Raw genomic sequence first — 12,500 nt, forward strand, 5'->3', positions numbered from 1 at the left:
AGTTCAGGACCTATCAGGTTGCCAACTCTCTTTTGAACCCTGTCCAGGAGCAAGAGACTAGTAGCAGATGCACCAGCCCAAATGTGACAACAGTACTCCATACATGGGCGAATGGTGGCTTTGTAGAGATACAGGATACTTTCAGGCATAAGTAGCTTTCTAGCACGGTAGAGAAGGCCCACCTTCTTTGCAGCAGCCTTGGCAATTCTCTCAATGTATCTGTTCCAACTCATGTTCCCTGTTAATTTTAAGCCGAGGCGTTTGAAAGAAGTACTTTCAGGTAATGTGTCTTTAGCCATAGCTATTTGTGGGTGAGATGGTTTCGTGTAATTATTAAAAGAAACAAGCTTAATCTTGGCAGCATTGAATGTTTATGAGGACGGCTCAACTAGAATTGGTTTATATTAAATTTAAAAGCTGCTATGTTGTATTCAACAGGGAAGCAGGACAGCGGACCAGTGTTCCACAGGCGGGAAGTTCTGGAAGTTCTGCATTTAGATTTAGGCACAGATAGAGAGGGGGGAAATCGTTCAACCAAAATCTGTAAATGGTCAGAGCAGCTCTTCTACAAGTCAACAATCAAGTCAGATCTGCAGAAAAGGGGGTGCCTCTTGGACTAACAAGACCTAGTTTGAGTAACAGAAAATTTGGTGTGGCTATAGGACAGTTTCCCATCTCTTCATATGATCCTGTGGTTAAAAGTAAAGAACCTTACCTCATGCATCGTGCGGCCAGTGTTAGGAAAGAAAAAAAAAGAGAAAATAAAAATGGCCGCCCTCTGGTATTTATGGACTGATGATCACATGATGTGAGGAGAGGGGGGAGGGGTATGCAAATGAGATGTGGTTGAGTCTCTCTATAAAAGAGCCGTCTTCTTTATTTTGGGTGTTAGTGTGGAAAGTGCAGTGAGAAGAGAACAGTTGGATTTTGGAGTTGGATTTTGGATTTTGGAGTTGAGTTCAAATTTAACGTCAAGCTATTTCGGCGCAGTGACAAAAATGGGTGACCGAGTAAGATTGAGCAGTGATATCCTGAGGCCATTTACTGGAGAAGGTGACGTGGTTGTGTGGCTTAACAAGCTGAAGTTGGTGGCAAGGCTGCAGAAGATCGAGGATGTAGCCACGTTAATACCTATATATTTGGAAGGAAGTGCTCTAGCGGTCTATCTAGAAATGGGAGAGACGGATCAGGCCATTGCCGAGAGCATCGAAAACCGGTTAAAGACTGCATTTTCCAGGAGCGCGTTTGAGGCTTACAACTAGCTCCAAAAAGTCACCTGAACTGGGGAGTCTGGACGTGTACGTGGCAGAGATAAGGCGACTAGCAGGATTGGCTGGATATGGGAGATGCAGCCTTGAGAAGAATGTAAAGCTGGCGCTTGTAACTGGTTTCCCTGATCGCATCTCCATGGAACTGCAACGACTTACTGATATTGAAACCATGGAGGTGGAGGAGATTCCAAGGCATGGTAGAGTTTTGGCGAAACAGTCCGGTGAGCGGGGGGCAGTTGCAGCTGCTGTGACAAGCAGAAAGGAGCGACCAGTGATGAAGCAAGGCCGTGGATTTACCGGTAAATGCTTTCGATGTCAAGGACCACACCTGATGAGAGACTGTAGGGAGCCACGGCCAGACATTATCTGTTTTCGGTGTGGCCAAGTAGGGCACATTAGCAGGAATTGCCCTTCCCTTCTGGAAAATCAAGAATGAAACAGCAGAAGAGGTAAAGAGAGTTGTCGATGAGGTTTTTATGGAAAGGGGGCCAGTAGAAGAGGTGTTGGTGGATAATGGTATGTCTTTCCACTCGGAAGTTTTTAGAGACTTATGTTTTTTTTCTGTTTTTTTTATTACATTTTCACCCCAAACAAGGCACATTGCCACTTTGGTGTAGGGGGCTACTATCAGGGGAAACATCTACTGGGGTACTATGTAGGGATTAGGGCAGCGAGATGTTGGTTCACGTTGCACTTGAACTTATGCATGTCAGTACAGTTGGGGAAGCAGTGACCTGGAATGGAATTCCAAAGTCTAGCAGTTCTGGGGAAGAAACTACTGGAGTAGAAAGATCTTTTACATCTAAGGATCTCTACAGTGTAGGGGTGGGATTTTGCAGCTTGTCGGGTCTGTCGAGGGTGTTCACGTCGTGGGGGCACAAGTGCTTGCAGTTCTTCAGAGCATTCACCATTATAATACTTGTAGAACAGGCAGAGGGATGCAACGTTTCGACGATGGGACAGAGGCTGAAGTTTAGATGCCAGTTTAGGGCCTATCAGATTTGCGACTCTCTTTTGAACCCTGTCAAGGAGCGAGAGACTAGTAGCCGATGCACCGGCCCAAATATGACAGCAATACTCCATACATGGGCGAATAGTGGCCTTATAGAGGTACAGGATACTTTCGGGTGTTAGAAGTTTTCTAGCACGGTAGAGAGAGCCCACCTTCCTCGCAGCGGCCCTGGCAATGCCTTCAATGTAATTGTTCCAGCTCATGTTTCCTGTGAACGTTAGGCCAAGGAGCTTGAAAGACGTACTCTCAGCTAAAGAGTTGTTGGCCATTGCTATAGGTGGTAGAGAAGGTTTCTTGTAATTATTGAATGAAACCAGTTTTGTCTTGGTGGCATTGAACGTTACCATCCATTTTTGTCCCCATTCCACTACTGATTGGAGGTCATCCTCTAGTGTTTCTGCCATTACTTTAGATATATGTTCATTTGTTTTCCTGTCGTGCCTGCTATAGAGTGTGGTGTCATCAGCATATATACCCATCTCAAAGGCAATTTTGTCGGGGAGGTCATTTATGAATATCAGGAACAGCAGAGGACCAAGGATAGATCCCTGGGGCACTCCGGCATTTATATTATATTGTTTCGACGTACGACCGTCAAGGACAACCTGGATTTTTCTCTTATCTAAGAAGGATTTAATTATGTTAAGTATTCTACCAGTGATACCGTAAGATCTAATCTTCCTGAGGAGACCCTCATGCCATACCCTGTCAAAAGCCTTAGATATATCTAGAGCTACCGCTCTGCCCTCTCCCGCTTTGTCCAGTGAATGGTATATGCGTTCAGAGATTACAGTGAGGATGTCTGCCGTGGAACGGGCTTGTCTAAATCCATATTGATGGTCGGTCAGAAGTTTAGCATCTGTAAGGTGCTGGACTAGAGCATGGTTAATTAAGGTCTCAAATATTTTGGCAAAAAGTGGGAGGAGGCTAATAGGGCGATAATTTAATGGGTTAGTTCTTTCGCCAGAATTCTTGAATACTGGTACCACAGAAGCAGTTTTCCAACAGCTCGGAAAGCAAGATTCATTAAGCCATTTGTTGTAGAGTTTGGAGAGAACTGGAGCTACTTCGGCTGAGCACTTTTTTAATAGCACAGCTGGGATGAGGTCGGGTCCACATGCTTTGGAAGTGTCAAGGTTTTTTTTTATGATAGCATGCACCTGAGCAGGGGTGATTTCCAGATCGTCTAGCTTGGCGTCTGTCCGCATAGGAAAGTCAGGTAGGGGGTGGTTTAGAGGGTCCAGTGTAGAGTTGGAGGCAAACCGACTGGCAAGCATGTTAGCCTTCTCGGTTGCTAAGCAAAGAACCTCGTGATTGTTTGTTAGTGGGGGAATTGTTGAATGCCCATTATTTACTACACTGTTGTAGATTTTCCAGAAGTCACGAGTTCCTAATTTTTGTGCTTCGATGCGTTTTTTAGTGGTTTCCGTAAATTCCCTCTTAGCTGTCGCTATTTCTTTCTTAACGTTACTTCTAGCTTCTATGTACTTTTGTCTGTTTGAACTGGACTTATGTCGGTTAAACCTGCGGAATGCATGCTTTTGAGCAATGGCAGTTGCGCAAGTCGAAGTAAACCATTGGGGAGAGTGGGGCTTGCTATAGAATTTCCGCATGGGAACATGCGCTTCGATTGCAGTTTTGAACCATTCAGTGGTCTCAGTTGCACACTGTTCAGCAGGAAGAGAAAAAATATTTCCCCATGGGGCGTCTCTGATAAGATCTCTGATAGCTTCCCAGTCAGCCTTTTTATAATATCTCGTTGTTTTGAGCACTGGCTCTTCAGTTTTGGGTCTACAGTTTAGGGCGATTTCAACCATTATTACCGCATGATCAGCGTTCCCAAGTGGGCTGTCGGCTTTCGTTACACAATCATCAGGAACTGTGGTCAAAAACAGATCTAATAGTGATGCGTGTTGTTCTTCCTGATCAAGGAAGTGGGTTGGAAAAGTAACAATTTGCGATAGGGAGTGAGATACAGAGAAGCTATGAGTTGCGCTGCCTGCTGCATCTGTATAAGTAGAGAATCCAAGCCAGTTTTTGTGATGGACATTAAAGTCACCAAATACATGTACTTGGGCGCTAGTGTCGAAGGAGAGTGCTGTGTCTATGCTGTCAGATACTTTGTTTATTATGGTGCAGTCTTGGGTCGAGGGAGCGGTAGAGAAAGTAAAAGTAGCTAATGTTGTGTTGCATGATTAGTCTAAAGCACATAAAGGCTTGATCATCCGTTTCTAGGTTTGTTTCTCTAGTCAAGGGAAGGGTATTACGAATGTAAACTCCAAGTCCGTGCATATGTCTGTCAGAGTCCTTACGGAAGAGTGGGAGATATCCAGGCATGTTAAAGTAGTTAGAGGGGATGGAGGAGTGTAGGTTAGTCTCACTTAGTGCTAAGATATCCGGGGTATTTGTTAGGAGAAATGCTTCAACATCAGCTAAATTAGTTCTAAGCCCACGGATATTTGTGAATGCAAGCCTCAAGGGAGGAGGCAAGTTGGATTTGTTTGACCCTAAGCCTGGATGTGCGAAGTGGAATGTGGGGCTATATTTTAGAGCTGCATACCGTCCAAGTGGAAATGGAATTATAGAGAGGCACCAACGCACTATAAAAGCTGTGGCATCAAGAAGCCAGATTTCGCCCCAAGAAGCAGTTTTTTGGTACAATATGACGCCGAAGGCTGGTCAAGACAAAAATTCAGTGCTGCACCAGTCTATTTTCTCTTATGAATGGCGACATCCATTGGCTGTAACACAGCGAGAAGAACAGGCCTGCGTGGAGATCGCAGTTGGTGGAGAGGTGTGGGTGAAACCACCCAATTCTCGTTACACGACTGCCTGGGAAAAAGGTACAGTGACTGAAGTACTCTCCAAAAACAAGGTAGCGATTGACGAAATGCCTCGTCACATTTTAGATATATAGAGAGTCTCCTTGCGATCAGAGGAAGAGGAGGTTGATGATGATGTTGAAGTGTCTGAAGAAGAGCCTCTTCGACGATCGCACCATGAACGAAGACGCCCAGCGTGGATGGCGGACTATGATACTAATTATTGATCTTAGAGATCAAGGGGGAGTGTGGTTAAAAGTAAAGAACCTTACCTCATGCATCATGCGGCCAGTGTTAGGAAAGAAAAAAAAAAGAGAAAATAAAAATGGCCGCCCCCTGGTATTTATGGACTGATGATCACATGATGTGAGGAGAGGGGGGAGGGGTATGCAAATGAGATGTGGTTGGGTCTCTCTATAAAAGAGCCGTCTTCTTTATTTTGGGTGTCAGTGTGGAAAGTGCAGTGAGAAGAGAACAGCTGGATTTTGGAGTTGGATTTTGGAGTTGAGTTCAAATTTAACGTCGGATCCTTTGCATTGTCTTTGGATTTTCAAGTTGCATTAATTCTGCAATTGTGCTGCATCATATGGTGCTCCTCTCCATTGACAGACGGTTGATTCAGTTTAGTAACCGCATCTGGATGAACTCCTTTTTTTTTTTTTTTTTTTTTTTTTTTACTTAGGAGTCACCACTTATCAAGGCCCAAAGACCACTCGAGGATAAGGGTTAATGAATATAACGTGGTAGGTTAGCAATCGTTAATGGTGTAAATTGGGTAGATTTAATTATTTATGGGGACGGCTTAACAAGAACTTGTTTATATTGGACTTGAAGGCTACCTCTCTGCTTCCTGTTTCCTTGGCCGTACTAACATGCAGAAATTTAAATATAATGTGAACAAAAATCTTGCAACCCAACTCCCCACCTAAGTTGCCTTCTAACAAATCTGGTTGTTATCAAAGCAACTTTTTATATTTCCATGGCAACATGCAATGCTTGGGATGAACAAAAGTTTTAAAAGATAAATTTTGTGCCGTGAAACTGATGCTGTTCACATTGACTTTTTCAATGTGTGACAGGCTGTTAATTTAAGTGAATGAACTGAATCCTAGACATGTGCTTTGTATTGTTGCATTACTTGTTCCGTCATTGCTGTTAGTTTTTTTTTGTAAAAAAGCGAGACTTTTGGAAAACCTTATTCAACTAGAATAAAATTGAACCGAAAATTTTGGATAGAAATTTTTATCGGAGATGATCTCCCTAATCACAATCTTAAGCTCATTTGTTCACATATACACAGATGACACCATCCTCTGTGACAACACTTCCAACGCCAACAATGATCGACAATAATCAACAATGATCAAGATCTTTGTTTCTTTTCTCTGATTTTAAGCATGTGGTGCAATGGGGCAAAAGGTGGCGGGTTAATTTTAACGCATTCAAAATCAAGCTTTTATCTTTTCACCATAAATGCTCTGATCCCCACTTAGCTTCAACTGAAATGAATGGCTCTTGTCTCAAAGAAACTCCCTGCTTTGACAAGCTCTTGGGTCTGACCTTCACTTCTGACTGGAAATAGAAGACTTACATTAAAGCTGTTGCCAAGATCGTTGGAAAACTGCTTGCATCATTCTACTGCTCCAGTGGGTATCTCTACCTGTACAAGATCCAAATTCGTCATAAAATAAAGTATTGTTGCCACATCTAGGCAGGAGTTTCAAAACTTAGTAGGTGATGTCCTTTTCTCCTCCCTGCAACATCTTTCCCACAAAAGCAATGTTGTGAGTCTCTCTGCCCAATCACTATTTCCATGGAAAGTGCTTACTCGAGTATCAATCTATGGACCTCTCCCTGTCAAACTTTTACAAAAATACTCGTCTAACTACAACCACTATTAATAATTTCCCCCACTCTCTATCTGTGCCTAAATCAAAATGCAAATTCTATGAACAAAGTTTCTTTCCTAGAACTGCCCGCCCGTGGAACTGTGTTCCGTTGGTCTGCTTTCCAACCGACTAATGGTCGTCTTCAAAACAAGTTCTTGTTGGGCCATCCCATCAAATAATCAAATTAACCCAATTTCTACCATTAACGATCACTATACTGTTGTCTCAATGACCACCGTTCAATCATTAACCATTATCCTTGAGTAACCTTCAGACCTTGATAAGTGGTGATATTCTTGTAAAAAACTTATGGGGTCACGATCCATTCTTGTTTAATTACAACTAAACTAAAAATTGGTATTGAATACATCGATAAAAAATGCTAAAGTTTCTATCAATAAATAAAAAAAAAATGAAATACTTACTATTCGCCTTGCGCTTTCAAAAACCATGAGAATTTTGCAAAAAGTTCTTCCGAAATCCCCAATAAATCCTGGAAAGAATGAAAAAATAATTTTTGCTTTCAGATGAAAATAAATTTTTTTTCTTCGCCCAGTCATCTTTATAGGTTTGAAAATTATATGAAATCTACGTTTTTATCTTTCTTTTTCCTCCGTCTTCTATATTGCCTTTCCCCCTTTCTTTTGAATATCTCATGTCTATGTCATTTTATATAAAATTTTCACACACACACACGCACACACCATCCAAATATCCCAGCACATGCCCAGCTCTCCTGGAACTCCTGCGCCACTGGAGTCTCTGCATGACATGACACCTGCCTTCACAAACTCTCTGCTGGAAACCCCAAAAACACCAACACAGGAATCTACATCACCTACCAGGATACCACCACCTGCATCACCGCCACAATCACATAGACACTCACCACCATCATTTGTACTCCCAGAAGCAGATGATAAACAGTTAGCTTTGGAGGAGGAGCTCAGCAACACAATTGAGGAGGTGAGGTTTATGAGAATGAAGGACAGACCACGTTTGTCCAAGATCCAAGCAGCTGGAAGAGCAAAGACTGTTATAGCCAAAGTTAACATCGCTCTCAAGAGGCTAATTGCAACAACAGTAATGCTCACAGAACTCAACCATATCACATATGCAGCTGGCCTCTATATTGACAGAAAAATTAACCTTCGAACATTCAATCACAATCATCGAATAGGGCCCAGAGTCTCTAGACAAACAGCTCACTGGAAGACCAAGCTGCAAAAACAACTGAACCTCTGCAGGAAAGAACTAAGCCAAATAAAACAGTTCCTCGCAAATCCCTCGATACAGGGTCGACTTAAGACCACCATAAAAAAACTCTGTACCAAATACCACTATGAGAAAATTGAGGGATTACATAATACAGCTAGGGAGTTGAAAGGAAAAATACCAGCACTTTCCCAGAGAATTAAAAACCAGGAGAACAAGATCAACTCCCAGATTCAAAATAGGCAGTTTAAAACAAACCAAAGGACTTTTTACAGGCAGCTGATAAGGGACACCATTACTGTAGATAGTCAACCTGCAGAGGAAGCCCTGGAAAACTACTGGAGACCTCTATTTGAAACAGAAGGTAAATATAATCAAGAGGCCCAGTGGATTGAAGATATTATTAGGCTCAATGAAACCAAGCCTCAGATGCCAGAACCAGTCATAACTCCTGGTATGATAACAAGAAAACTGGCACAATTATCCAACCACAAAGCACCTGGCATCGACAATGTCCAAAACTTTTGGCTGAAGCAATTGACTGCACTCCACCCCCACTACAGTGATTGCTTCAGCAGGATGCTAAGAGATGAAGAAGCAATACCACCCTGGCTGACAGAGGGGGACACCAGCCTCATACCCAAGACCAAGGAGACACAACGGCCAAATAAATACAGGCCAATATGCTTCCTTACAACTACCTACAAGCTTTTCACTGGTCTGATAGCCGATGGTATATATGACCATCTATCTTCTGGGACCTACCTTGAAAAAGAGCAGACAGGGTGCAGAAGAAAATGCCTCGGTACCAAAGACCAGCTATTAATCAACAAGACCGTCCTAAAAGACTGTAGGAAGAGACACAAAAACCTGAGCATGGCATGGATTGATTACCAGAAGGCATTTGACAGTGTACCACACTCATGGCTACTTCGGTGCCTTGAGTTATACAAAGTCCACCCGGTAATTAGAAAAACAATGGCTGCTCACCTTCAGATGTGGAAAACTACAATATCATTAAATCACAATGGAGGAAAAACCATCATCCCTGAAGTAAAAATCAAAAGGGGAATATTCCAAGGTGATAGCTTATCTCCCTTACTCTTCTGTATGGCAATAGACCCACTAAGCAAGCTCCTGAATAAAAACCAGAGCGCCTACAATTTGAGTCAGGGACGCCATCGAGATCCAAGCAAGAGAATAAACCATCTGCTCTTCATGGATGACCTTAAGCTGTATGCTAGCTCTGACACCGATCTGCACCACCTTCTCCAGGTAGTACACACATTCTCCAGTGACATCGGAATGAAGTTTGGCCTGGATAAATGTGCCAAATATACACTCAGAGCTGGGAAGAAGACCCACACAGAAAATATGCAGCTTAATGAAAACATCGACATCAGGGATCTAGAAGAGCATGAGCCTTACAAGTACCTTGGCATTGAGGAAAACGAGAACATACAACATGCCAAGATGAGGGAGAAGATTAGTAAAGAATATGTACGCCGGGTGAGGAAAATATGCAAAACCCAGCTCACCAATAAAAATAAAATTACTGCCATAAACCAGTTTGCTATGCCAGTAATAACATACAGTTTTGGTATCATTGACTGGCCACAAAAATACATCAACTGGCTAGATGTAAAGACACGGAAGCTACTAACGCTTCATAAAATAATATATAGAAATCAGTGTCTACCAAGGCTGTATGTGCCCAGCGGAGAAGGAGGTCTGGGACTCTCAGAGATTAATCATCAACATAGGGCAACTATTGTGAGCACCGGTCAGTATCTGAGAAGCTCCCAGAATGAAACCCTCTCAATAGTATATGAACATCAAGAGACAAGAGTCAGCAGAACAACATCAGTCACCCAGCTGGCCAAGCATTTTGGCCAGGGCTGTCTCTCAGATGAGGATGAAACACCAAACAAGTGTGCCACAGAAATAGCAAGAAAGAGCCGGCAGAAATATACCGAGACCTTTCAACAGATGAACCTTAAAGAATGGGAACAACATCAGCGTGCAAAGTATTTTCTGGAGGAACTTTCTCGGGAATACATAGATAAAGAAGGTTCTTTGGACTGGCTCAAAAGAGGATCCCTCCACCATGATCAGGAAAGGGTCATAATGGCTGCCCAAGACCAGGGATTGATGACCAATGCATTCAAGAAGATGGCAGGGATCAGTAATGACAATAAATGCAGATTCTGCCACACAGAATTGGAAAGTGTTGGTCATCTGATATTAAGTTGCAAAGTTCTTCTAGGGGACGGCTACTATACAGCGAGACATGATGGAGTATGCAAGTACCTCCACTGGATCATCTGTAAAAACTTAAACATCCAGTGTAGCAGCAAGTCCTGGGAACATCAACCTGAAAAAACAGTTGGAAATGATTTATATACCATACATTACGACCATGTAATCCTTACAGCCACCTACCTTGAAAATGCTGCTGTGAAACCTGACATAGTTATATGGAATAAGTCAGAGAGAGTTGCAACCTTTATTGAAGTGAGTGTTCCTAATGATGGCGATCTTAACAGAGCTGAAAGAGAGAAACAGACCAAATACCAAGGTCTCATGTATGATATGAAAAGAAACTGGAACCTAAAGGGGATATCGATCATACCAGTTATCATAGGTGCCACAGGACTTATGAAGAAGAACCTGAAGTCCTACCTAACTAATATTCCTGGTGAACCAAGTGCAAAAGAGATTCAGACAATTGCACTTAAGGGAACAGCGAGGATACTAAAAAGAGCTCTCGGTTGGTTTCAATAAAAAAGCGGGGCAATGTTGGCAGCTGGTTTGGCAGCCCCATACCCGGCATTACAATCTTCAAAGGAAGAAAAATAAAAAAATAAAAATAAATAAATAAAAAAAACACATTATAACATAACCTGCATTTCCACGAAATAGCGAATGTAAAATTGAGTTTCATATACGATTGAAATGTACTAACATTGAAATATAACAGGTTGTAAAATGTTTATATAATTTTATTTATTTATAAATCTCTATTTTGTATTGAGTACTTTCAAAAAATATTATTTTTAATATCATTTTATCAAAATATTAAAAATTATATATATATATATATATATAGTAATTTATAAAATATATATGGCGATTACGCTACACTGAATATTTTGCGTTTCATCCACTATAGGATTCGTCAGGCTTATGCGCGAATTCTGTGGTTATTTCTTGTTTTTATATATGTTGAGGATTTTTAGTTAGCCAATCAGCTTTCTAGTATCCACCGCGCCCCTTCCTATCAGTCAATGGGCATGCATTTTATCGAACAAAGGAACTATAGGATTCGTCAGGGTTATGCACGAATTCTGTGGTTGTTTCTGGTTTTTATATATGTTGAGGATTTTTAGTTAGCCAATCAGCTTTCTAGTATCCACCGCGCCCCTTCCTATCAGAATATTAACAAAAACAATTATATACATATATATATATAATTTAAAGGAGATTAGAACAATAGTCTAAAGAGCTGAGTGTATTTTAATGTAACAGTGAAATTACTAGTTTAATTAAAATACAGGAAATAGAAAGTGCTCGTTGTAATTTAGATATATAATAAGCTCGATAGTTAAATGTCCTAGAGCTAATTCAATATTAAGTAATGTGATTTATAATTTAAAATTTAAAAATCGATCGTACAGATAATTGATTTTGTTGTTGTTCCTTCTTATGAAACTGATTTTTAATTTAATTAAAATTTGATTTTTAAATTTTTAAATTTTTTAAATTTTTAAATTTTAAATTATAAATCACATTACTTAATATTTATATATATATATATATATATATATATATATATATATATAATATATATATATATATATATATATATCTTCATAATAAAATTATCTAACAATCAACTGGGATGGAAACCTGTGATTTACCACAACTTCACTTTACCACACAACTATCAAAAACATTCACTTCGGATTTTACCATGCAATTTGGATGTGAATTTTTATATCTTTTTCATTAATTTCCATTACTCTATGATATTTAAATACTTAAGAAAACGTTTAATTATGATTTTCCATGTCTCACTGGCTTTAGCAAATAAGGTGTAAACCATTATAATTATTTGCTAATATTTTCTTCTCTGAAGAGATGATAGACATCGAAATCCTATAGTTATAATATTTCAAATCTATTCTTTGTCTTACATAGAATAATAAAAAATCTTTTGATTTGAAATTTAACCATTTCACGTCATAATTTTTTAAATTATTGAATGACTAAAATTTGATATATATATATA

General features: G+C 40.5%; 1 protein-coding gene across 1 annotated transcript in view; it reads right to left on the reverse strand.

Moving 5' to 3' along the window:
- Positions 1–12,500, reverse strand: part of LOC145252424 (uncharacterized) — a 42,596-nt gene that overhangs the window by 25,805 nt on the left and 4,291 nt on the right. The window contains exon 2 of the mRNA XM_080111817.1: positions 7,420–7,487. Within this exon, the coding sequence (XP_079967943.1) occupies positions 7,420–7,487 (68 nt within the window). The remainder of the gene's footprint in view (positions 1–7,419; positions 7,488–12,500) is intronic.

Source organism: Euprymna scolopes, chromosome 29 (assembly GCF_053919585.1).
Source record: "Euprymna scolopes isolate OS-2025 chromosome 29, ASM5391958v1, whole genome shotgun sequence".
Classification (NCBI taxonomy): Eukaryota; Metazoa; Mollusca; class Cephalopoda; order Sepiida; family Sepiolidae; genus Euprymna; species Euprymna scolopes.